The sequence below is a fragment of the Fundulus heteroclitus genome, chromosome 17 (assembly GCF_011125445.2).
Source record: "Fundulus heteroclitus isolate FHET01 chromosome 17, MU-UCD_Fhet_4.1, whole genome shotgun sequence".
NCBI classification, from domain to species: Eukaryota; Metazoa; Chordata; class Actinopteri; order Cyprinodontiformes; family Fundulidae; genus Fundulus; species Fundulus heteroclitus.
This window is the reverse complement of record NC_046377.1, coordinates 9734414-9760931: the sequence shown is the minus strand read 5'-3', so window position 1 is coordinate 9760931 and position 26518 is coordinate 9734414. Positions and strand designations below refer to the sequence as shown.

At 38.8% G+C, this 26518-nt stretch overlaps 2 protein-coding genes and 1 long non-coding RNA gene across 5 annotated transcripts in view; 1 reads left to right on the top strand and 2 right to left on the bottom strand.

Annotated features, from left to right (window-relative positions):
- atxn7l1 (ataxin 7-like 1) overlaps window positions 1-6422 on the bottom strand; it is a 47057-nt gene extending 40635 nt beyond the window's left edge. For 2 of the 3 annotated variants that reach the window (XM_021320588.2, XM_012870537.3), the window contains exons 1-2: window positions 6261-6422; window positions 5719-5793 (exon numbers count right to left, since the gene is read on the bottom strand). In XM_021320588.2, coding sequence (XP_021176263.2) covers window positions 5719-5793; window positions 6261-6357 — 172 coding nt within the window. In that variant the 5' untranslated portion in view covers window positions 6358-6422. Of the gene's footprint in view, window positions 1-5718; window positions 5794-5995; window positions 6034-6260 lie in introns of those variants that run through there. The other variant, XM_036148884.1, reaches the window with a different exon arrangement.
- Window positions 6150-8310, top strand: LOC110369028. Its single transcript, XR_004933108.1, has 2 exons — window positions 6150-6319; window positions 6451-8310. It is a non-coding gene; the product is annotated as an uncharacterized LOC110369028 (long non-coding RNA).
- Window positions 8011-22445, bottom strand: sypl1 (synaptophysin-like 1). Its single transcript, XM_012870524.3, has 6 exons — window positions 22017-22445; window positions 21716-21918; window positions 14650-14768; window positions 10733-10937; window positions 10422-10613; window positions 8011-10269 (listed from the first exon to the last, which is right to left on the bottom strand). The coding sequence occupies exons 2-6, from the start codon at window positions 21785-21787 to the stop codon at window positions 10138-10140; spliced, it is 720 nt and encodes a 239-aa protein (XP_012725978.2). The 5' UTR covers window positions 21788-21918; window positions 22017-22445; the 3' UTR covers window positions 8011-10137.
- Between the last annotated feature and the right edge of the window lie 4073 nt (window positions 22446-26518).

The window sequence follows — 26518 nt, the reverse complement described above, 5'->3', positions numbered from 1 at the left end:
CTGATTTTGTCTGAAATAAGTGAACCGATCATTTTTCATTTGTAAGTTAGCTCCCAGAGAAGAGAGATCCATCCACTTGCTGACAAAAAAAAGAATGAAAAATGGCCATCATTGCACCCTAAACAGCAGGTTTTGGAATAAAGAACATTAAAAAAAAAAAAGACAAAACTAAGGGAAGCTCAGGATCATTATCTTTAGAGTTTGGGGGTAAATGCTCAGGCTGGGGTTACAGCTCTGACTCCAGCTCTAATCTGAACAGACAAACCAGATGACTACTGGGACGGCACCAGAACGCACAATTGGGATGCTTTTTCAGAGTACATCGGAAATTCTGATTAACCGTTTAAAAGTGTCAGATTACTGTAAAGCCAGTGAGACTTGTCATTTTCATACTGCAAGCGCAAAAGCGTTAAGTTTTATTACGCTTGTCAACTTAAGATATAAGTTTATCAATCGGACCATCAGCCAAAAACTCCTGTACAAAATATAAGCCAACCAGAACCAGCTCTTTTTAAACCACCCTGGCCGGCTACCAGCTGGTCTGAAACTCAAAAATCCAACACTTCGCGTATCAGTGAATGCACCACCGCTCATTATTTCACTACCCACAGCACAAGAAGAAAACTCAAAGTTAGTCATTCTCAGCATCAGCGAGTCGAAAGGGTCAGAGGAAGCACTAAAGTTCTACGGAGGTATTTAAAAAGTAGTTTTCTGTTCTATTTACAACGTTGTTCATTAGGATTTTGAAGATGGTTTGCCCCGTTTACACCTCACATATTTAGTTCAGCGCGCTCCTGACTTGTTGAAGGTTGAATGGATGCCAACAAAGCGGAGCTCCTTCCCTGCAGAATGAAAATAAGAGCAGGTTCCTCTACAAACCTGCAGGGCCATATTAGAGCTGTCAGCTTAGAGTACAGTTTGGTTCTGGTTCTGTTCAGTGGATGCGTTTTCAGTAGTTCATTTGTGCAAAAAAATTATAAAAATGTGACTAAAATAATACATCGCTCTGTAAATTAACTAAAGTTTTTTCTTCAACACTTAATTTTTTTATCTGAATCTAAATATGCCTTATTATCTAGAATCGCACAGTATTTCCTTTCACTTCTGCTGTACAGCTTAACTTTAAAATGTAGCTTTTTTTCATATTAATCAGTCTTGTGTGTAGGTCTGGTGTCTAGGCCCGTCTGTTTTTGCCCCTTTCACACACAAATCTCCCCACAGTGGGACAGTAAAGGTATTTCAATTCTAATAAAATGGGTAATTTTTTTTTAAAAGGCAGTATTTATTATGCCTGAATTTAGATTAGCTGTGTACCTTTGTGTCATTTTTACTGTCTATTTGTGGACTAAAAAAAACTAAAAGTGTTATCTTAGCCCCGAAGCACATTAGAAGGGCTGTTTTATATGAATAGAATTATGTTTATTAATCAATAAAAAAAATCCGGAAGGCAGTATGCTAGTGAAACTTTATGTGTTTTTAGTTTGTGACCATGTTCACTACAGAGGGAGCTGGTACTGCATTGTCAACTAGAAAGGGCTGAGCTTTTAACATTTATCATACCAGAACCTTTTAGTTCAAGATGTATCGTTGTTATTAAAAAAGAATTGAATTATTTGCCATTTAGCATTTTTTTCATTTATTTCTATTACTCATAAAATAAGCTTAAGTAATTATGAGAAAAATTTGCAGAATGCGTCAATTTCTTTTTATCAATTAATCGTCAGAATAATCGATAACTAAAATAGTCGTTTATGACAGTCCTAGTTGTGGGCGACTTAAAATCGGCTATACCACCCAAACAGCTCACAGCTGAAAGTGAGGAGTGGAGCAAAGTTTCCTCAGACTGATGTAAACTGAAGCTGGTGTCTGACAAGTACAAACTTCCTTGTTCAGATCGGAAAAAAATAAAAAGTCTGAATATATCGTTTAGGTGGGCACACAATCGATTGATCCGATCATGACGTACATTCACATGGACACGGTTTTATTTCAAGCGTTTTAAGCTCACTGACATGCGCCGAGTTGTCACATTCCCCTAACCCAGGTGAACGCTGTTGGATTACCGATCGGCAAAAACCACCCGTCTCATTCGGGAATACAATTTCATTGCGATTGGACTTAATCAGATCACAATATTCGGGTTAGCATGTTTACATGACGCACTTTTATTCAGATCGACTCTTTATTCCGATTACTTATGTCCATATAATCATAGCTGCTGTTTAGAGGCTGACAGTGAGCTTTTATGGTTACGTTTTTATTGCAAACCAGCTATTGATCATCGGGGTGCTGTAAAAGTTTCCTCAGAATACACGTTTATTTATTATCGTTTGTTGAATGATAAATACCATGTGTTTGTGTTTATCTGTAAATAAACTACTTTCTGTTCCAGCGATAACTGAAGAGAAAAACATTAGTCAGGGTTATGCAAATTTTAAATTTTAAAGAACTGAATATTTTATTGCGAGTCCTATTTTTTCATAACTGTATATCATAAGAACACAAAGTTTGACTTTTTGACAGACTATTTTACTTCACATGTCACTTTTATTTCATTTTTTAACCTTACAATTGAATTAAATGCAATCTCAAAAACTGAAACATGTTGATTCAATCCACCTTAGTTTACATCCAAAGACCAGGCCACAAACATACCGAGTCGCCTACATTTAAGATGAACACAACAGCATATTCTCAAGCTTGATCTGATTAATTACTGCCAACTATTCGTGGTCAAAACAAAGCAACTGAAACTATCGTCGCGACAGATGCCAGATAAAGGAAAGCTGATCATTCTGGCATGTATTTTCTTCGCAGAAATCCAAACTATCCCGCGTCGAATCTGCAGCATCGGTGGCTTCGTAGCATTTTACAGAAATTCCAAATGTTTTGGACTTTAAGGCTGGCAAGGATGACTGATTTCGGCACCGAACACTTCAACGCGCCGCTGTGTTTCGCCGCGTGACTAATTCTGAGACTGGCGCTTTCCACAACGCTCTCTTCTGCTTCGCCCCAACAGAGAAAGCACCACACGACACACGGCCATTTCCCCGCGTTGTAAAGTGAAGTGCCAATCCGAAGCGCTGCCTTAACGGTTTAAATGACATGCAGTAAAGAGGTATGTTGACCCACAAATAGCCACATTAGAGCGCCGTCTAGCTGTAATGAGATCATGCCAGTGGCTGTCTGTCTAATCAGGCCAAGTTTCTCCGGGTTGTCATCATCTCCACTGTGTGCATGTGTGAGAGCGAGAAAGAGGCAGATAGCGATAATGACCCGCGCTGCACGCCAATTTCAGTCAGACCGTCACCAAAAGCCGAGTACGCGAGTCACGATCAGCCATGTTTCTGCTGGACGCTAGTTTATAAAAGGAGAGCCTTTGAGAAAAAAATTAAATAAATGTTTTCCTTGCTTGTTTGTCTGCGCGTCGGCCCCGGCAGGCCGCAGCGTCACGTTGCCAGCAGATCGGCAGTTCTGGAAGCACCGCTCCGGCCTTGCTCTGACGGGAGGGACGAGATGGATGAGGCATGCGAGCGAGCGTGCGTGGGAGGAGAGGGGCGGCTGGTATCTGACCAGCGAGAGTGAGAAGAGTTTCCCCGGCTCCGAGCGTGCGTCACCGTGCCGCTTCGGGGGCTGTGGCACATCCAAATTTTTAGGGGGATGACTCAAGTGTTTCACACGCCCACGCTCCCGTAGGTTATTTATACGTAAGGAGGTGTGGAGGATCTCCTCTAGGTCTGTCCCCCTCAAGGGGGGGGGTTGGAGTGAGATGGTGCAAAGTGTCAGCGCAGGGGTCCCCCCCCCCAAGCTGTAAAGTCAATACAAAAGCCCAGATCTAATGCTTAAGATGAGTGGCTTGAGCTATCACACTAAATACAACACGGACGATACTTCCGTGAGATCCTGATGTTATGGCACCTTGAGTAAGGAGGATACAGCAGTTTATCCATATTTACGCTAACATTTAAAACAAAAAGGGCAAAAGTTCTCCCTGCTGGTGGTCAAATTAATCTAAATATTGAGAAGTACGTTATGAAGATAAATAAGCTGAATTCAGTCGCAGCTTTCTAACATCGAATGTCAAAATAAAAGTTAAAGACGGCATGAATGACCACAAACATTGCCCATTTGTGCTTGGATCGCTTGACTGGTGATCATTCCCCTGAAGAACGGTTTCTTATTTGGTCTTGCTTGTTGAAGTGTGGAGAATCTGCGCTGACAAAGTAAATAAGTTCAGAATATCATCTGTATTGTGTTTTCTTACAACCCTGTCGCGACGACACAGCTGAGGGCACAGTTGTTGGATCTTTAAGTCTAACAAAACCGTGTTTAATTTACTCTTAGGACAAAAAGATTTGGTCAAGTCGGTTAGTTAAGCTTTTTAAGAATCTGTATAAGAAAAGTCAACCGATCACAATAAAGAAAGAGCACATGCTTAACAAAACTGTCTGGATCAAATCTGCGTAATTACAGCGTTCTGTCAAAACTAAATTTCGGCCAATACGATATCGATATAAACATAAATGCCCCAGAAAGACTGCAAAGAATACCAAAACCAGATGCCTGCACAAATTTATGACAATTTTTGTGCCGTTTATAAAACTCCTCCAATATAAAATTTTAGAAATATTAGCTTTAAAAAGATAAAACGCATAAAAGTACACAAAACCCAGCACGACCAGTCAGTGACAACAGCTGTAATCATAGGCGATGTCACTTGGTTAATGTAGGTAAGACCACGTTTTGGTCAAAGAGTTTTGTTTGTTTTGTTCTGTTTTCTATCATAGCAATTTCTCCACATCTCCATCCACGCCACCAAGTACTACATCAGCTGTACGCATAAGAGGCAGTGAAGGTCCATTTAAGTGGCCAAATATGCTATTGAAAAGCTGAATTCTAAGGCATAGCCCTACCACATGCTGCCTGGCTTATTGCAAGCTGACCTTTCCGATTGCAATGCTCCCCATATTGATATTGCGATGGTGACTGCCACTCGGTATGTTCTTCAGCTCCAACACTACATAATAACTTTCGGCTAAGACAGAATCAAAAGAGATAAAAAACAAACAATGAAGCACAAACATAACATCAACACAACATGGCTCAATTTTCCTCCCTGTTCTTAAACTGGTCAGCATCAGCCACATTATACAGCTCTCACCAGTTTGCAATCGTTGGCGACATTAAGTTGTTATAGCCTGATCATTAACATTTAAAATACACACAACTGAGCAAAAAATTGTTATGTTTTGGACATTTTTTTTAATTATTATTATTATTATTATATTATTATTATTAATAATAATAATCAAAATCTGAATAAATAACAATAATTTAGAGGCTTCATAATTAAACTAAGGTTTGAACGTACCTCCCTTAAAACGACCCTCCAATTAATACACCTGTTATTTTAGATAAAACAAAAGTACAGAATACCACAACAATCAAAACGAGGTTCCTGTGCAGCAAAGTAACCGCTGTAAGGAGTGTATTTTTATTTTTTTATTTTTGCAAAGCGAGATTACATCGAAACTAAAACGAACATGCAGTCTATACAACGGCAGCGTTACCAAACAAGCTTGTTGTTGTTGTTTTTTTTGTCCACCCCAGAAGTGGTTAAAATGGTGCCGTAAAAGCTGCCATGCACGCGCCGCAAAAAAACAATAACAAACCATCACCGTGTGGTACGTGACGGCGCCGCTCGCGCAAGTTCCTTACCGTCTCTGCCGAGTTTCGCGGCTTCGGCGGGGCAGCGAGGGTCCGTGTCGTCCTTGTCCGGAGACGAGACCGCGTCTGCGTAGACAAAACATCCGCTTACAAACGCACACACGGCAGCGTCCGCAACAAACTTTAGGGGGGCCGCGCGTGGTGGAAGCCCTGCAGCTCCCGAGGCTGGGCTATCGGGGTTAGCATTAGCCTGCTAGCGGCAGCCTGAGCTGAGCTGAGCTGAGCTTCCTCTCACGCCAAGTGGATCTGTCAAAGCTAACAAACTTACAGCTGGACAGTTCGGCACGTCATGACCGGACGCGTCAGAGGCACAAACTGCACCGAGACGCTCGGCTCGGCGCGCGCGCATGTGCGCTGCCGTCAAAGCGAGCTATAAATACTGCATTTTGTAGTATTTCTGACAGTTACTTTGCTGAGCTGTGACAGACCCTGAATGGTGGAGGAGCTTACTCAACTCAACCGCAGACAGTTGGACCACGCACTCCCCGACAGTTTGTCAGCAAAACAACACCCCCACCGAGGCGCCAACTTACTATCAACAAAACGTAATTTAGTCGCACTGACGAAGGAAGACCAAGGCTCGCACAAGAAGGTATCCGGACTTGGTATTTGGCGATCCAGTGTCGCCATTGCTCTTCCTTCTTGTTGCTTTGCTGAGAGCCGTTTATGCTCTCTCTCTCTCTCTCTCTCTCTCGCTCGCTCGCTTTCTCTCTTCGCACGCAGCAGGCGAAAAACGAAAGAACGAGATATGGTGACGTCGCTGTCGGAAGGCTTCGGCTCGCCTCGGTGATTTCCGGCGGATTGAGTTAGTCGAGGGACAAATGGAGAGCTACTTAGGAGTTCAAAAGTTCATTGTCTTCAATAAAGTCACAGAGTTGGCGCAGCTATAAAATAATAAAGAAAACGGAATTTCAGGGGGGAAAAAAATGAAAGAAATAACGGAAATGAAGAATAACAATGTGGAAATGGACACGATTTAATAAGTAAAGAAACACGTTTTTTTATATAAGCAAGTTATTTGTTAGTTGCAAACGATGTGGTCCACTCCTAAAATATTTTTAAAGTGCAATTTTCATTTGTAAAAAAAAAATTATTTCCTTTAGTTAAACAAGTGACAAGAAGATGACGAATAAAATCAAAGACTGTTTAACGGCAGGGGTCGTTTAAGTTAATTATATAAAACAATAAAACCCAACAACAGAAACTAAATCACGGCATCTGTTAGGATAAAATAAGAAATACAGTATAACACCTTAGGACAATTTAGCAGGTGGAGCCAGTAGCCCTACACTGCCCTCTTGTGGCTGTGAATAGAAACTGTTCATCGAGTGTGGAGGTGATTTCAACCTGAGTAAAATGGTAAAAAAAAATGCTTTTATTTTAGTTGGAAATATCAACATGGGCCTTCATTGATACCTGCGTCCATTCTTATGGAGGTAAGACAATTAAACCACTGTATTTCCACCGAAAACACAGTTTCAGAGTACAAATCTTAACATTTGATGTCATGCTCAGACAAAGGCAGCAAACGACTTGAGTTTGAAGCAAAGACTCTTCTCCCAGCAGGACGATTACCCTAATTATACAATCAGAGCTAAATTAAATGGAATATATTAAAACATATGCATGTAAAAATGGCCTAGTCAAAGTCCAGCCCTAAATCCAATTGTAAATGTGTGGGTAGACATGACATAAATACAGGAGCTCTCTATCTAATCTCACTGATCTTGAGCTATTTTGTAAAAAAAAAAAAAAAAAAACTAAGCTAGGCAATAAATTGTGCAAAGATGATAGAAAAATACACTCAAAGGCTTGCAGCTGTAATAAAATTAAATTGGCGACTCTACAGAGTTATGACCCAGAGTGGCTAAAGACAAATGCAATAGCTTGATTTTTTTGAAAACTGTGTAAGATTTTCATTTGACTTTTAATTATGCAGTCCTTTTTATTAGTCTGTTACATAAAATCCCAATTAAATACATTGGGAGTTGTAGTGTGACAAAATGGGTAAAGGCTCAAGGGGTGTGAATAATTGTGCATAGAACTTTGTGATTTTGGATCAAAAAAGGCCTTCGTGTCTACAGGTGCTACAATTGAATGTTTACTTTAAAAAGATGCTGGTGTAAGAAAAATAGGTGTGTCAAAACAACAAAGCCTTTTTCATTAAAATAAAAATAAGAAAAGGGAAAAAAATTTAAACATTTTGATTGAAAGTTGTATTACAAAAACAATCTGTGTGAAGCGTGTACATAAAAGAACACAAACCATCTGGTGAAATAGAAATTCTATTAAAAATGCATTCATTTTTATTGAAAAATACACTTAAATCATGCAGATCACATTCAAGAGAGCAGATGTCTTTTCAGCGGCAGTGTAGAAATGCATAACCAGTACATTGCACACAATTGCTGTTTTGCTGAACTTCATCTAGTTCTATAGGAAAAATGATATCACAATGCAACACAGTAAAAAATAAAATAAAAAATACATGGAATATTTCAGAGAAGGTAAAATACATAAGCAAGGCTGCTTGGTGTTATAGACAGGATTAAGCAAATGGACAGCGGATAAGAATAAAAAAAAGCGGTAACAAATAGTGCTTTGGCAGAAGATAAAAAAAATCCATGAAATGTGAAGTGAAAATCATAATAAAATAAAAAGTAAAAAGTACTTCTACATTCTTTAGGATTACAAGAAAGCCACACAATCATTGCAAACCTCGATGCTTTAATTGGTACCGACACTCAACACAGCATTTTTAATCAGCCACTCTTGTGTTCAAGGGTTTGTGCTTAAAAAAGGTGAAATCCCACTAAGCGCCACGAGTGCAAATAGATTCCTGATATTTGAGTTTCAGACAACTTCACAGTCTTTTTTGAAGATTAAAAGCAAACCAAAATAAGGCTGAGTCTTCCTCAAGAAGTCTTCAATACGAGTTGCACCTACCACCACCCGCCACTAGGTGGTGAATGGCAAAACGAAAAAAAGTCATTTGAATCAAATGTCTGCATGTTCCAATTAAAAAAAAAAAAACAGAATTGTCAGAAATTTAACACAGATACAGATTAAGTTATTTTTTACGTTCTAAATATTATATTTATGTTTAGATTCATTTATTTAGCACTAAATGACACACAGCACCACGTCCAATGCCATCCTGAGATACAAATGTGTAAAGAATCCTAAAAATAAATTTGGCTTTTATGAACAGATTTTTCCTCGCTTTAACTTGAACACATTTATTCAGTGAAGAAAAACATGTGTCCGCTTCACACTTGGCTGCGAAACACTCCAGTGAGAGCTGTAGATCACGGCCCGACGATGACAACAGGACCACGTCGTCCGCAAAAATAGAGATCAATTCCTTTTAGCTAATTCAGGCAAGGCTGACTTAGCCTCCAAGCAGGAGTCACGTTTATCTTGTGGCCACACAAAGTGAGGAGGAGGATAAGGAAAGTAAACATGAAACAAAACTTTTTATTTTATTTAAAGCACTTAGTTTTGGACTTTTAAGTATGGCATTGGATCTGTGATGCTGTGGGCCAGTTTCTCGTCCAAAGGAAATGAAAATGTGCGGAGCTTTCCAGACCCCATCTTGAAATTTACTGGAACTATACGCTTTGGTCAGATAAGAATAAAATGTAACATTACTTCCCCGGTGGTGCTTGTGTGTGTATGAGTGTGAGTGTGTGTGTGTGTGTGTGTGTGTGGGGGGGGGGGGGGGGGGGATAAAGACGGATGAATATATGGAAAAACAACTCATGTCCCCTATTAGGCATTGCGGGGGCTCTGTGGTGCTGTGGGTTTGTGGCCCCTGTCTAAGCGCATTGCATCATGGATAATTGAAATTACCGGGACATTTAATACAAAACCCTGGTGGCGTCTGCAACAGAAATGAAAACAGGCCTCCCTGGGTCATTCAAGTGCATGACGATCTAATGATTGGGATGCCAATAAATCTAACTGGGGTCTCGAATACGCATGTTTAATCACAATGTGTGCGTGTATCTGCTGACAGGGTCAAGCATAAGGGCGTGAAGCTCCCTTAAAAAGTTACAAATTTTTATCATATCAAAGACACATTAAGCTGTGTTGCTCCTTGTTGCTAAGCTCTCCACAGAAATATATACAGAACTGGATTTTATTCTATCAGAGCCGTCAGTGTGCATCGAGTAAAATGATGTCAAGTAATTTAGATTGTAAAATGCCAGTCCGGCCCTGTGCGCCGTTAGCGTAAGCGAAAGCCGACCGATAACGGGTCCCAGCAATCTTGCCTTCATTTTCTGTATTGAAAGCGTTTTGGAGATATGCATTAAAAGCTCAAAACTTCATAATTAAATATGTGTTTGTGTGGTGGTTTGACATTCGCTCCTGGTTGCGTGCATGTTTACGCGTGATGACAAATCGGTGTTAGATTGGCGCCGGGACGTGCTGCCTTCCGGGTCCAGGTTGGGAGGAGAATTTCTGGGAGTGCCAGCGAGTCTCTTTGTAAACAAACCAGGCGTTGCCGGCCCAAATGAACATGTTGAGATAGCCAAACACCTGCAAGGGCACAGACAGAGCGAATAAGTCATTAATGAACAAACAAAATGCTAGGTAGTAGTTCAAAACTGTCAAAGACTAAACCAATCAATAGCAAAGATTGCTTTAGAACCGAGTGACAGCCCTAGCTGCTGGCATGCACTTCTTCGCACCACAGAGATGTTGAGCGTCCGCATGCTGGCGAAGTCCGTGACCTCACAGGTGATGTTGCTTTCCTTGCAAACAGCTAGCGTGCCACCAATCCCTTCAGTATTCGTCGCGTCCTTCAGGTTCTGCAGCCCCTTGGCCCACGCAGACGAGGACACCAACCACAGGAAGACTAGGATCGCTGTGATGACAAAGTCCTGACCGAAAGAAACGTGAACACGTCAGCCCTACAGACAGGAGCTGTGACCTTCCTCTGCGTCAAGATCTTCATAATACAAAATAGAACGTTTCAGCTTTGTTCAATGTATTTACTCACAAAAATGGGCCCGAAGTCAGAGTCCTTGTAGACATGCATGTAGCCTAGGTAGACCAGCAGAGCTACCATGCTATACAAGAAGCACACAACGCCGATGCCGACGAAGAACTCGGCGGCGGACGACGAGTCTCCCATCATGTGCGTGGTCGTGACGGAGCGATTGCAAAGCGTGGCGTTTCCAACAACCAGCGGCACCTGGCTCAGCCTGTCCGTCGTACGAGTAGGAGGCAAGAAACAAGTAAAAACAAGTCTGTTCAGTACCTTTGGGGTATGTTTATTTTTACAGATGCAGTGGTGAGTGACCAAAACAGATGTTGATTGTGACCATCGGAAGTGAGTGGCTTGTTAAGAACTCAAACACCAGATCTTTGTCTGATCAGCACACTGTCCGGAGCACTAGGCTAGTAACACGCGTCGGTGTTGAAGTTGTTAATGAATGACGAAGCTGAAGTTAGCTGTTTGAAGGGTGGAAGTAAGGGGGTTTAAAATAAAGACAGTGGAATGAAGAAGCTATCTAAAGGAAATCTGCATTATGGGTGTTTATTCAGGCAGCTATAACAAAGCCAGACTTTAGTAGTGCTTTAATGGGTCATTGTGCTACTTCTTACTTTTAAAGTTTTGGTTGCTTTGTACCCAACCTTTTTGGCTACAAGAAGGAACAGTCTTTTACCCACTGGTAAAGGGCAGACTGAACCAAAGCAGACTTTGGCTGACACCCGGAAAGCTGGATGTATTGCAGCAGGGTTGCTCTGTTTGACCCTATAACATTTGTGTCTAATGGAAAAAAAAGACTGCCGCTATGGTTCCCCCTGGAAAACGCAATAACACAAACTAGCACCCCCAACTAAATATTAGATTATTTTCTTTTTCATCCAAGTTAATATAATTTAACATGTGATTGTTGTAATATTTTCCTTACAAAACACACCCAATTTCAATATACAATCAACTATTATATATTAAGTAAAAAAAAAAAAACTATCATGCATCAGGAATTGAACTCTGCATGTGCTAATTAAAAATATTGCCTCAAAAGAAACCCTTTTGGCGCAGAATGCTAGCGGTGCATTCAAGTGGCTTTAGATGTTTTATATAAGAGAGGAAAAGTGGAGGGAAATGATCACGGCCGTAATGTCCAAGCTCCGAAAGGGCTCAAGAGGACCCCAACTGGTTGATAAAAGCCGCTCTGAACAGACCTTCACCATGGAGCCCCCAGACGACATGGGAATTTTTATTTTATTTTGCGTTAACTCGCAAAAGGGTTTGCGTTTTCTCGCAATAACCTAGTAGATGGTTCATGTGGCATATGAAATACTGAAAGTGTTTCTGCTACAATATGTGTTTTTTTATGCTTGTCCATGTATGTTAACATCTAGTGAAATATCTGAAGTTTTATATAATTTCTTTAGGATACGAAAGCACCACAAACTTATGTGCAAAATGCAAACGCAAAACGGGTTAAACATGGGCTAAGACAAACGTTTTTTACTGGGTAATAAAGTCATCTGACAGTTGTGTGTCTTTTTTTGTGTTGGTGGTCTGGCTAATAAAGGGCCATTTTCATTCGTTTCCATCTCAACCTTACACACACAAACACGAAGACGCAGTTAATAGATTCATTTCCAGTCAGTTTTCTGCACCAAAGAGTTGAGAATGTATAAACACGTATTCACTCAGGCTCTTTAAAGGTATTTGCAATTTTACGTTGAACCTTATATTGTAGCAATATATAAGAATATAAGAAAAGTATTTTTGATGAATACAAAAAAGAGTAATATATATAAAAAGTTGGTATACTGTTTGTTTGTTTTACTGTAAATATTTGTCCTTTACCTCCATGACACATGTAACTGAGGGGTAGGGCTTAATAAGCTTATGCTTCATCCTACTCCTTTTTGAAACATGATGTATGTTTATGAAGTATTAAATGTAAACATTGTTAAATCATATCATGTTCCAAAATAAACAACAACATAACATAGCAAAGAGACTTTTAGTATTCAAAATGCTGCTTGAACCGTCTACTAGGTTATTGCGCGAGAATGCAAAAACGTATTGTAAGGAAACGCAAAATAAAATAAAAATTCTCATGTCCCCTAGGGGGCTCACTTCACCACACCAAAAAAATAAACAAACAAAAAAACAGAGATTGAGCTCCTCAAGCTGGCGTTAGCGCATCTAACGGGGATCCTGATGCTGCACCGACGCCTGTTGCTGATGATTTAGCGGCAGAAAGAGAAGTCAACAATAAAGTCGCGAAAGATGAGCGGAGGCCAGGCTGTTGGTGAGAGGATTCGGTGCAGGACGCTCCTGATGGGCTGGAAGCACCAAACAAGTCCAGCAAAGATGGACCCAAGACCTACTGGAGACTGTCTTAAGTAAGTTTAATTCTAAAGTAGGTCATCGCTGTTATTTTTGGATGAAGAGTACTGTTTTCTAAATAATTATTAATATTTATCATTTTAAAATTATACTGTATGTGCAAAACCTGGTATTATATCACTGTTATTCAAAGTACTAAAACTGGCACTTCTCCCATGTTCTCACAATGTGTCTCACGGTTTCTGCTTCTTTTTGCTTAATCGTTCAGCCTCTGCTGTCTCATATCTATTCCTGTGTGTGATGGAAGTGGAGACAGCTCGTTTTTGTTCTCCTCCAGTCGACTACACAAGTTCAGGCCTGATGACTTTATAAATTTTCACACTTTCTGCATACAGCATGTTACCCGATGGACAATTTGAAATTGAATATGATTAAATATTGAAATGTGTATGTCTGGTCAATATATTGAGTTTGTCTTTAAGATAATATTGCTAAAAAAATGACTCAGGTTTGTTGAAGCCAGGCCCAATACTGAGAAGAAATATATTTTTTTCAGAAGGAAACTGTAACTTTAATAAGCTTGCTGAAATCTTAAGTCTAAAACTTAGCAATTCTTTATGTTTTTTTAAGGAACATTTGTTATATATTTTTAGGGATTTTTAATGTTATTTTTCATGTCTATGTTAACACAATGAGACTTGAAGTTAAAAGTGGCTTCATGACACGTGGCACATGTAGATTTGATTTAGAATTGCCTTTGTTCTTCTGTTCTTCGTCATTTCTGTACAGTGAAATTATTCATCTATAGATTGATAGATCTATATAAAAATATCACTAATTTTTCTGTCCCATATTTGTATAACATTAAGGGGAGTACTGTCACTCATTTTTTCCCATTTAAAGCACTGATTGATAAGAATGTGTAGTGCAAAAAGTGGTAACTTGTTACTGCTCAAATTTCCATGGATACATAATCACACTGAACTGGGCTTTTACTACATAGTTTTATTAGTTCTTGGTTTCAGCTGTATTATCTGTTCCTTTTTTTCCTGTAGTTTATTAATGTATTTGTTTATTTTTGACTTACTAGTTCAGTTGAAGGTTACCAGCTTAGTTAGAGTTTGTTGTCTAAAGTAATCTAACTGGAAGTTGAAGTATTGTTAATAAATAATTGTATTTTGGAAAGACATTCTATACATGCATGAACTTTGCTGTTTGAGAACGCCAGAGCGCAAATTCACTCTTTCATTCATTGTTCTGTAACACCACACCTCCGATTTTGTAATTTTGATTTAAATTACTAAATTTCTTTAAAATTTACCTTTGGTGCATATTCCTGATCATTCATAGTCAAAATAGAAATATTGCTGAACAAAAACACACACAGTGTGACGTCGTCTCTGCTCCAAATATAAATAATTATTGACTAGATATGACTGGAAGGAGAATTCGGTTATTTACAAGCTCAAATCAGAATCAGCAGGTATACAAACAAAAACTAAAAAACGAGATTGCCATTTGACCGTGAATCTCCTTTCAATAATAACTATGTAGCGTTGGAAAAACAGAAGTTTCAATGTATTTAAAAATTATACCTAAATGGGTAATGAAAGTTGGCGTTGATAGTTTCATTTGTACCATCGCCACAGAAGAGGGATACGATGTTCGTCCCCGAGAATCCACAACAGCCTCCAAAGGCAAATATGGCTGTGAGCTGTTTGGACACAGAACAGAGACATAAGTTAGGGATGCTGCTGACACTAGCATGAAAAGCTCCAATTAAATAATAATAAAAACAAAGAAAATATGTAAAAATAAACATTAAAATATTGCAAGACTTAACAGGATGCGTGAATCTGTTATTATACTTATTCTCACATGCATAAATACTTTTAAAATAGAAATAATGTGTTTATACGGTTGCACAATTACGCTCAGAAATCATTTGATTAAATTCCTTAGGCCTGCAGCATCACTGGTTCTCCTCCTTACTTAACAGTGAACCACACAAAAACCCTTTATTTAATATTATTTATGTATTTTTAATCAACATAGTTTGTTACTGCAATAAAAGCTAGGATTTTTATATAATCTTAAGAGTGACAATAATTTTAGAGGGTTTAGGAAAACCATATTTCTATTTCTACATTTTTTTTTTCAATCTGAGTAAACATTTTGCTGCTATTTCAAAAATGTGTTTTCACGATAGGTGCCATTCCGTTGTTGAATTCCTTTGGGCAGAAAAGCATCTGATTCAGTTTGTCGACCATGTGACACTAATTCTCCCCTCTTAAAACCAACAAAGACTAAATTCTTTCCTCCCAGGCAGTGACTGCAACCATGCCAAGGCCTCCAAGTCGTGTACAAACAATAACCATATAACTCACTGGGTGTCAAGCTCATTCAAAGTCTTACTGATATGATGTTACGACACTACAAGTAATAACAATGGGTGATGAGAATGTGCCACAGTAAATGCCAACACACTGCTGAACTGATGCTACAATCTGTGCACAATCACACAGCCTGAGTCAGCGTCACACAGCACAGCTCATTGTTGATGGTAGCAAGATGCTCCAGTCCAGACCAAGGAAAACGGCACGAGATCATGATGAAATAGCTATGCTTCACAGGACTGGGTTAAGATTCGAAAACTGTAATAAATTAGAGCCAAGCACACAGATGCTCATTTAAACAACTCTACATAGACGTTACTTTGGGTTTCTCTAAGAAAGACCTATGGTTGCTGAACACACCATGAGAAGTTAAGTGAGGTCTAAACAGTACACAATGATATACATGCATATATATATATATATATATATATATATATATATATATATATATACACACATATATTATATATATATATTATATATATATATATATATATATATATTATATATTATATATATATATATATATATATATATATATATATATATATATAAAACATCTAATTTGCTTTTGTTTTGACCAGAAACGAAAGTTTCTCCTGCAGAAAAGAAAAGCAATAACAAATTTATTATTACAGCTATAAGAATGTTCTAATATGAATTTATTGCTTTTTTTTAGTCTCATGAACCTCTGCGACTACATAGAATAAACATCGACTAAGTTTATATATATATATACACATATATACATACATATATATATATAATATATATATATATATATATATATATATATATATACACATACACACACATATTATATATATATATATATATATATATATATATATATATATATATAAAACATCTAATTTGCTTTTGTTTTGACCAGAAAAGAAAGTTTCTCCTGCAGATAAGAAAATAAATAACATATTTATTATTACAGCTATAAGAATGTTCTGATATGAATTTATTGTTTTGATTTTGTCTCATGAACCTCTGCGACTACATAGAATAAACATCGACTAAGTTTAGTCGGCAATTTCAAGTGCTTGCTCTGCTAAGCAAGTCGTTTTTATTCGAGTGACAAGTAGAACAAATATCAGCTATATAATTAATCATGCTGCCTGCTCTTAGCTTGTCTGCAGTTTGCTCCTTAACAGACATACCGCTGTTGGCATGCCAACTGTTATTTTAAAACAGTGATACTTTAATAAAAGTTACAAGAGACAATTATTTGGTTTGCACGCAACGCTTGGACATTAATTGCAGTTGCAAAAAAACAAAAACAAATGGCCACATTGGCCTTTACTGTAATCGGAAACTATAGAGACCTTCTTTAATAGCACAGTAACGTGTCAGGGATGGGCAGCTCTGCATTAGAAAATGCTCCACATAGGCGAAGAAAACTGATCCTGTCAGCAATATATTTTTCTGACACTAAGTCAGGTGTCTTTCCTGTTTGTGCTGGACCGGCATTGCCTGTTCTAATAGGGCCATGACTTATTTTATAGAAACAGTAAGCTGTTGTGAAGATGGAGCTGAACCAAAAGCCTGAGGGATGAAGATGTCCATTCATCAGCTGATCTACTTTCCTGCCTCTAACCCTGTGCTCGTAAGCTGCAGATAACAAATGAAAGAATGAGGTCACAAATAAATTTCTTTAGGGACACGGTGAGCAGCTCAAGTCTCCTTCTCCTCTGCGTTGAAACCTTTGGATGTAGTTCAGGCATCTGACTGGAGAACTATCCAAACATATCCCTGGGGAGATGCTGTATCAGGACACTGGGATGCCTTGGGCCAAACCCAGAATTCTTTTTTCCAAGATCACGTGGAAATGCCTTGATATTTCTAATAAAAGAGAAGGGGGCTGTGGTTTGGGAAATGAAAGGACTCAAATGAAATAAACACTTAATTGAACGCATAGCTGGTTGAAAACAAATTATATTGTAATGCCTTGAACAGAAAGCAGCATTGTGCTGACCTCCTCGCTGATCTCACCGAGGCATTTTATTCGGTTGCTCATGAGCCGCTATTAAAACGGACAAGATTTTTTATTTGAGTGATTGAGGTTTAGGCTGGTTTAAAATTTTCCTTTCAGGCAGACGGATAAAAACTTCAGATTTTTGAAAATAAAAAAAAAAGCTCGTTCTTAGTTTTATTTTACATATTGTCATCAATGAGAAGACTATGTTTGCAGGTAAATCACACTTAAATGCAAATAAAAGACACAGGTTGTCTTGTAGCTGCAGGAGTATTAAGTAAAAAAGCTGACTAACTATTTTCTGAACATGGTGCAACCGTGTTCTCCTCTTTTACACCTTGGCCACGTAATAATGTTAGGAGCACTCAGACGACGTCGTGCTTTTGTCTCTCTGGGAGGGTTTTAGGCTCTTATAAACACATCTGTAACTAAAGAGTGAAACTGCTGCTCTTAAAGCTGGACCCTTTATCTTATGTGGACATTGCTTTTTTTTTTTTTTTTTGGTTTCTCTATTTATTTTTCTACTGTTAATAGCCTGAAAGATATCATTCATCTCTGTAATACATGACCCATTATTGCAGGGGCTCCCAAACTTCTCAGCCTGAGAGAGAATTTCAAATATGTACACGATGCAAAAGTGCTATGATAAAGTACAAACCCTACAGAGAGTATTTGTGCACTTTTTTTTGACTGGCGACCCCCTTTTGGTGATGGTTATAACTTTACTCTTGTAATTTCCAAAAAAAAAAAAAAAAAATTGTATTACGGTCATTGTTAATCAAAATAAATAAGTTATTGGCCACTGATAAGTAAGTTTCCACACCAAAAAAATACACATAGTGAGGAAAAACACTGATGTTCTCTCATGTCAAAAAGTTGTGAATTTTCGTGAAAAAAAATATTTCTTCCATGACAAAAGGTACAAATGTTCTATATTAAAACAAGCATATCAGATCAGAAGTTTTGGATCATCATTTGGATCATCTTGTGACACCGCGACCCCCCCTTTAGGAACCCCTGGTAGTGGGTGGGTGTCGTAATTAAATGAATGGCTTATAATTGTGGCTCCTCGAAGGTCCAACTTATCCCTAAAACACTGAATGTCAAATGAAGGTTATAGAAAGCATTTTGAAGACATTCTGTGCTACAGGATATGGATTAGGCAGGAAGTGGGTTTCACTTGAAGGAGCCAAGAATGTGGAAATGGCAAGCGTCAAGAAAGCCCTTCAGAAAGACTTCTTGATTTCTGTCACATCAGCATAACTGACCCACACATGCTCAAAAGTGCTTACTTGCTAACACACACACACCTTACAAGGCCTCATTCCAGATGTTTTCCCAGATGTCCCATTCTGCCACTTCCTGTTTTCCTTTTTTGGGTCAACACACACTATACTGCTCGTTTTGGGAACTCAGTCACCCCTCCAAAACGAGGTAATTTTTTAATCCAACAACCAGGAGACATTTGACTTTTTTTTTCTCCCGAGAATAAATAGCTACTATGCAACCGAGATACTGTTGAGAAAAGAGGATATGGGTTAAGGCTACTCTGTGAGAAGGATCGTCTCATTTTTATAATTTTCTCAACATCTCCCTTGTGTCACAGTCAACAGACACAACAGAAAGTCAAGGAACACTGGTATCTAATCTGAGAGAGAATTTCAAATATGTACACGATGCAAACAAAGTGCTATGATAAAGTACAAACCCTACAGAGAGTATTTGTGCACTTTTTTCTGGATATTTATTCTCAGGAAACCTTTTAAAACATGACCATCTCTCAAGAATTTTTTTTTTTTTTGTCATCTGTCTTCAACAATTAGAGTAATCATCAGAGACCTCTAGCGTTTCTTCTATCAAATACTGCTTCCTGTTTACAGCTCGCGAAAGATATTATCTAAGGAGGTTTGAGTTTTTTAGGTAACATCACACAGACTGACATTTTGCTAGAGACACTCAAAATCTTTATTTATTATAAACACTTTTATTAATCTTTCCTTCCATTCATTTCAATTCAAATTTGTGTGCCATGGTATTTTCCTCCACTGAACATTTCACATTTGGTCACATTATAACCACTACCTCCAATGTATTTCATTGGGTTTTATTCAATAGATGTAGTCGTTAAGGTTAAATAATGATCTTTGACAAATAAAATGCATTTTTAGTATGCCTCCTTGAGTCACTATGTCGTAGAGCCACCTTTTACTGGAATTACAGCTTGTCTCTTGGGCTATGTCTCTAGCAGCTATGTACGTAAAAACCTAGGACTGAGTTGGACTTAGGGCTGGAATTGACCCAACACATTCCATTGAAGACTGTATGTTTCTGGGTGACGTCCTTCTGAAATTAAATTCCCACCCGTCTTAAGTCTTTAGCGGCCTCCATCAGTTTTTTCCCCTATTACTAATCTGTATTCAGATACATCTATCTTTCTATCAGTTCTGGGCAGCTTCCTCACAGCACAATGCTTCCATCACCATGTTTTATGGTGGAGAGAGTGTTTAAGGCACGTGTATTGTTTTTGTATGCTGGCCCTAATGTTAATTGGCCTTTTAAGAAATGTAACACACTCCAAAGGAGACTTCTTATTGACTTTTTTTAACAGCGCAAAAGGAATTCGTCTGACCACTTTTTCAAAAAGGCCAGATTTGTAGAGATATGGGCTATACTGTCAGTTAAAACTGTCGGCGGAAATAGCCCTGATTTCAGTGCATCATGATGGAGTGAAAGAGTTTAGCGCAACAAGAGGTATTTACCCAGTCCTGCCGCTGTTGCAGATCAGCCTAAACGAACCAACCCCCAGGCAGACATTCTGCAGCTTTGTCGTCATCGCTCGCTCGCAAACCTTCGCTTAACAAAATCAGAGATATCTGATATCTGTTTGATTAGAGAAATCAGGTCACCTTACTCTTGGCTGCTTCTATGATTAACGTTCTACTCTTCCCCAGACTGTCACTTTAGGCGAATAGCCATGTCTTACCAGGTTTGCAGTTGTGCCATACTTCTTTTATGTTTAAATGGTGGATTGAACAGTGAGATGTTCAAAGCTGGGAGTACTATTTCATAACCCAACCCTGCTATAAATGTCATCACAACTTTATCTCACGTCTATCTGCTGTGTTCTTTGGTCTCTATTATGCTGTTTGCTCACAAATGTTCTTTGAGAAAACAGCAAAATGCACATTTAGGCCATCTTCTGTATGAGAATGCAGGAGCTCTTGGAGTCCCCCTGCTGGCCTGGAGGGGTTTACAAAGTTATTTAGTGTGCTTATATCTTGGGCTGGTTCTATAACAGCAACTTGTAGATGCGTCTCTCCTTTAACACACCTCACTCAAATATTAAATCATTAGCAGAGCTCTGTGGAGCTTGACTGCTTGAGACTGTTTAGCCATTTGATTGAGGTGCATTGGGAGAGGAACACATATAGAGGTTGCAGGATACTGGCCCACAAGGATTTGAGTTTGAGACCACAGGTCTAAAACAAGCTAAAGTTTGCTTCCCGTAAGCAAAAACAATGAGGTTTTAGTTCGGCAACGGTTAAGTCAGCACCACATGAAGACTTGTCAGTCTTTAATTTTAGCAATCCTGAGCAAGATCCAGCGCAGATCAAGCCTCCCAAAGTTCTCATACAAAGCATTTATGGTTATTTACTTTCCCAATTAATAATTTGGCTCAATAGAGCATGAATAAGCAAATCCCTTGTGTTAAATGAGGCTTATGCAAAAACACACACACACACACACACACTTCCACACACTGCCTTGTCCTGAGTCAGATGACTGCTGCTTTGTGGTTCTCAGTGTGTGTGTGTGTGTCAATGTGGACATTATGAGAAAACAGAACAGCTGAGGAAAAAGTAGATTTGGATTCACATAATGCAGCTTTAGAGCTCAACTGATTGCTGGACCTTCTGCCCTTATGGACAGAGGCCGAAATGTTACATGCCCTTCAGAGCTGTTTTTCCAGGGGGTAAATTATTGCTGAGAGGTGCATTAATCTATAACTCATTTCTTTTAAGGCCTGCGTTTCTATGCAAGAAGCAAATCCAACTAAACTCAAGACAACTGTCCTAATTTGGATTTACGCAGTTCAATTTCATGTCCAAACAGGATTTAGTTTATGAGTTATTGCATTCAGATGTGCAAAAGTGAAAGGAATGAAGCAAAAGTCTGGTTTCTGTGAATATTTAAGCACATTCAAAGAAAGACATGAGCACCAAGGAGGGACCGGACCTCCCTGCCCTATGAAAAAGAACAGAAAATGCGCATCTAACTTACCCATTCTACCAGTTTAACGAAGCCCAGAGGCTCCTTCAGGGGCGACAAATTGAGTCGAAATCCCGTCATCATGATTAAGCCGTTTTCAGCCCAAGTCGAGTTTATCCAGATTTCCCTCTAAACTGTAGGGCGGAGGATGATGATCCAACGGGAACAAGGAAAAAGTGGGAGTTCTTGAACTGAGTGACGTGGTGTTCCTGACGCTGCAAGAAATGACCAAATCGAGTTATTTAGCACAGGTTTTCCTCTTGACTCTCTTTCCAAAAAGTGAGGACAATGTCAAGTAAGTAGATATACTTACTTAAAGCGCGGCTTAAGTTGAGTTGGGAGCTTTTTATTAGCATATGTTATTGATCCAACCCTTTGTTCATGCGCGCACTTCTTTCAGCGTCGGCTCTGCTCGGCAATGCGCGCAAGATGTGGCGGATGCAGCGCGTAAAAGTGTGCCAAACTATGGAAACTTCGCCTTCGGCGCGCTTCTTGTGTGGGATTTGGTTACAGAAAAAACGACGCCACATGCAAAAACGCCGGATAAAGTTTTGATCATCCCCCAAAGGCTTAAAACAGCAAATGAAATAACAACTGAAACCGCTAAGGCGCGTCTTAAAAAAAAAAAAAAAAATACCATGCAGCTGCAGTTCCAGCGCGGCTGGGCATTCACCGCAGAAAACCCATGCAAATTACCAACTACAGAATCAGTTCCGTCTTGGGGTAAGAGCCACGCAGTTTGCGTTTAGGAGGTAGCAAGAATACATGGACCACCCCACCCTCCTCTCCTGCTGAGGTTGCAGTCGCTGACTTGGTAACATGACCCAGAGGAACGATCAACATTCCCTCAACATGAGGAAAGCTGGTTAAGTCTGTGGGATCAAAGGACAAACGGGCCAAATCTGGGCAAACGGGCCAAATCATAAAGGCTCCTTCTTCAACCACATGATAATGTGGTTGAAGAACGAGTCCAAATCTTGTCTCTAAAGGAAATTATCTGTGCACTCTACAAATGTAAGTAGGATAAGGAAAGCAGTAGACGTCCTGCATAAAGTTTGCTGCAAAAGACCTGGGGACACGGCAAATATGGAAGGAGGCGCTCTGGTTAGATGAAACCTAAACTTAGCAATGGAAAACTCCTTGAATGCACCAACCCCACTGAGAAACCCTAGTGGTGGCAGCATCATGCGGTGGGGAGGCTCTTAGTCGATCTTGGGTGCACGATAATTCAATGCTATTAACATTTATAATAAAAAATGCCTTCTCTTTGTAAGCCAAAGTTTGATTTGCAAAGCCTGTAGTCAGATATACAACTGAAGTCGGAATTCCGACTTGGAAAGTAGGTCCGCCCAAGTTCAGTGTCTAATATGGCTGCCGCACAATATTTATTAGCCTCTCCAGAGGTTGCCTCTTTTTACACCAGTGGTATGAAGAGAGCAGACCTTTTGTGAACATGTTTCTTTAATGATTGTAGACATTGACTGGAGAGAAATTTCAGCTAGTATCAGTAATTGTAGTTATCGCAAAAACAGCTGCCCTAGTTTTTTTTTAGTTTTGACTAGAATTGCCAGTGCAAGCCAAAGCCGATGCAGTCCTCTTGCTATGGTCCCCGAACAGTGCAGGAACTATTTGTTTATAAGAGATTCTGCAGTACTGTGCGTGCCATTGATTTAGTCAGACTCAAACCATCAGAAGTACTAATGCAACCTTCACTACATTTGATATGTATGACTGTTGGATTGTAAGCATTCTTGTAGCATTTCCAACACCAAAAACTCAGAAATCTGACTAACAAAATCCAAATACAACACAACATAATCAAAAAGGTGTCCTGATTGATAACTGAAACAAAGTTAAAGGGGACATATGCATCTCAGTTCTTAATTTTCTCATGGAAATAATTCAGTGGTGGTCTATATAAAATGAAACTGCAATGCTTTGGTCTGATTTCCTTAATTTACCCCCTGTGTTATCCCTTTTCTGAGATGAGCAACTCGATTTGGTGCTGTCTCTTTAAATATAAAGAAGGGACTGACACCCTGCCCCCTCCAGGTTACAGAGCATTCCACTTGACCCCGTTCGGCTATTTTTGTAGTATGCTGGGGGACGGTGTAATCAACAATCGCCGACTTCTCCACATGTAGCTTCGGCATCCTTCAGCTTGGTCTACACAACTGCTCAGAGAAATAAAAATGGCGGATTTGCGCGACTAGTAAGCTGGAAGTCCATAACCTTGTTTAGCAGCTCCGCAGCAATTACTGTGACATCGTTGTTAAAAAACAAATAATATAAAACAGAGAAAACTGAACGGCTTGAAAAGTATAACCCAAAAAGAATAAAACGACATTGACGCAGCACCTGGACTGACTAGATTAAAATCTTCTGCACTCCGAAAGACTCCAGTTACACAACAAAATGTATTTAAGGGCTAAAAAGTAAATTTTGCATATGTCCCTTTCAAGTTAGGAATGATGACATTTCCAGATCATTTTTGATTTCTGATACCATGAAGCAGGTGATTGAGCTTCAATTTGAAAGCCTGCATGTTTATGTGAATAACTCTCAGATTAGAGGATAGGGTTGAATGTGTTTTCATTTTCACTTTTGTTGTAAAACAAACTAACAACTCGTTGAGTCGGTCTTTAAAGGTGCATTGCAAGTGTTTTTTTTTTGTTAAAGAAATATGCAAAATATAATCTTATTTTTTTTTTTTGACCACCACATTGTTTATCCAGCTAGATAAGAGCCTTTAACTCAGCATACAAGCAAGCAAAAAAAAAAAAAAAAAAAAAAAACTTGCTGAGGTCGCATTTTTCTTAGAAGCAATCTCCCAGAGATTGCGTCTAAGATTCTTTGGGACTTGTGCCATTTTGGCAAACAAGATGGATGCGTGAAATTTGAGCTTGAAGATCTTGGTACCATTGGAGCAGGGCAAACAGGATAACTGGGATTTTTATCAAAAACTCTTTCCATGCTTTGGCTTCCTCAGAGAAAACCTCACCTGGCAGCGCAGAGGATTGTAGACCTGTGTCTGTTTTCACAAAGATTCCCAGAGTCCTCTCAGAGAGCTCCTTTTAACCGATTAGACTGGATTAAGAAATGTGACATGATAATGAAACTTAACAAAATTTAATATTTGTCACACGGCATCAAAGTATTTGAATGCACCTCGTTTACATCCTCAACATTTTATTTGCTTATGTTTGCTGGTCATTTTACAACTTCAACTATCTGATATTAATGTTCACTCACCTGTCAGCACTTTACTGGGATTGCCTGTTTGTTTAAAGCATTTGGCAAAACGACTGACATAAAGTGGAGAAAATAAGGTGGAAAAACCGAGAGAAGCAGGGGCTACTCTCATTATCATGCACAATACAGAAAACACTTTCTCACCTCTTTTATATACATTTGTTGAAAATTTCTCCCCTTTTTATTCATGATTATTCAATAGTTTTCCTATAATTTATTTATCCTCAATAAAATTACTCTACTAGAGCCGCACCTTTGTCATGGTGCTGAAACTACTTAGTTTCCCCCTATGGGGATGATAAAGTTTGTCTTATCTACAAATTAATAATTGTATTATTGTTAAAGACGTATATGCTAATTTCCTCCACTGTTTGGTGCTGGATCAGCCAATCAGCTCTCTCCGTTTCCACCATCTTCTCTGCTTAAGACTTAAAAAGGAGGACTTTTAGCGAGACTAAGAGTGTCTTAGTCTCGCTAAAAGTCCTCCTTTTTTCACTTTAGGAGCTCTCTTAAGACCTAGGGTGCTTTGTGAATAACATTTATTCTACAGAGGTAAAAATTAAAAAATATCGTAGAAATCGTAAAAATTCCGAGATTTTTCCTAAAATGACGTCACTAAGAGCTACTTTCAGTCTTTTAGGTTTATTTGCGAACACTGACACTGGTTTCTGCCTTATCCTTTATATCTAGGAAATTTTAAAACCAAATCCCTGCAGATTGTTTGAACCACTCGGTATCATCCGTCTTTTCTTTAGTTAGTGTGGTTATTTTATTTTAACTTTTGTTTTTTTTCCCCTTTTACTTGATGTGGTCAGCTTTGAATAAAATGCCCAGGAACCTTGGTGGGTGTGAATCCATTTAACGTGTTTAAAACACAAACCATCTCAGATAGAAGATCAATAATTGTGAATAACCATTCAGCTAAGTATTAGAAATAAACCATGTAATCAGCTGGTAAAACGGATATGCCGATTTTCAGCTTTCGGCTGGTTACTCAAAAGCACAAGCATTAGCTAATTATTGAACACGCGTTTTGGAAGGAAATTGTATTTTCAATTGTTTTTCCATTTAGGAGCACAAGAAGTTCAACAGATAACAGGAAGGCTGGACAGTGGACAGAATAGGGCTGGACAATAGAAGAAAAAAAGCATATCGATAAAATAGAAATCATATTGATCGATATAATTATCAACAAATTGAAAACATATTTTAAAGCACTGCCCTGACTATTTTATCTGTTGCTTAGCGACCTATTTTTAGACACAGAACGCACAAACACTGAATTCAAACTCAAGCCTTTATTCAACCGGTTTTTACCAAAACTGCAAGTTTTTTAAAAATTAAAAAGAACATGTTCACTGAACTCTGAAGGTGGGCGGAGCTTGGTGACGCAGCGTTCCTGGGTCTGCGGTCTGTGATTGGCTGGGAGTATGTAATGATTGTAATATTACGCTACATGATAGGCTGAAATGCAAAATGAAGAAAAACTGTTATTCTATTAACTTTTTATTGATTCTTTTTTTTTCTATCATTAATATACATCCATTGATCGATATATATTGA

Excerpts from the sequence above, each read along its gene's own strand:
- sypl1 (XM_012870524.3), bottom strand. The coding sequence starts at position 21,787 with ATGATGACGGGATTTCGACTCAATTTGTCGCCCCTGAAGGAGCCTCTG. Across the intron at positions 14,769-21,715 it reads TCGTTAAACTGGTAGAATGG|CTCACAGCCATATTTGCCTT; the intron begins GTAAGTTAGATG and ends GTGTCCAAACAG. Across the intron at positions 10,938-14,649 it reads AACTTTCATTACCCATTTAG|GCTGAGCCAGGTGCCGCTGG; the intron begins GTATAATTTTTA and ends TACGACGGACAG.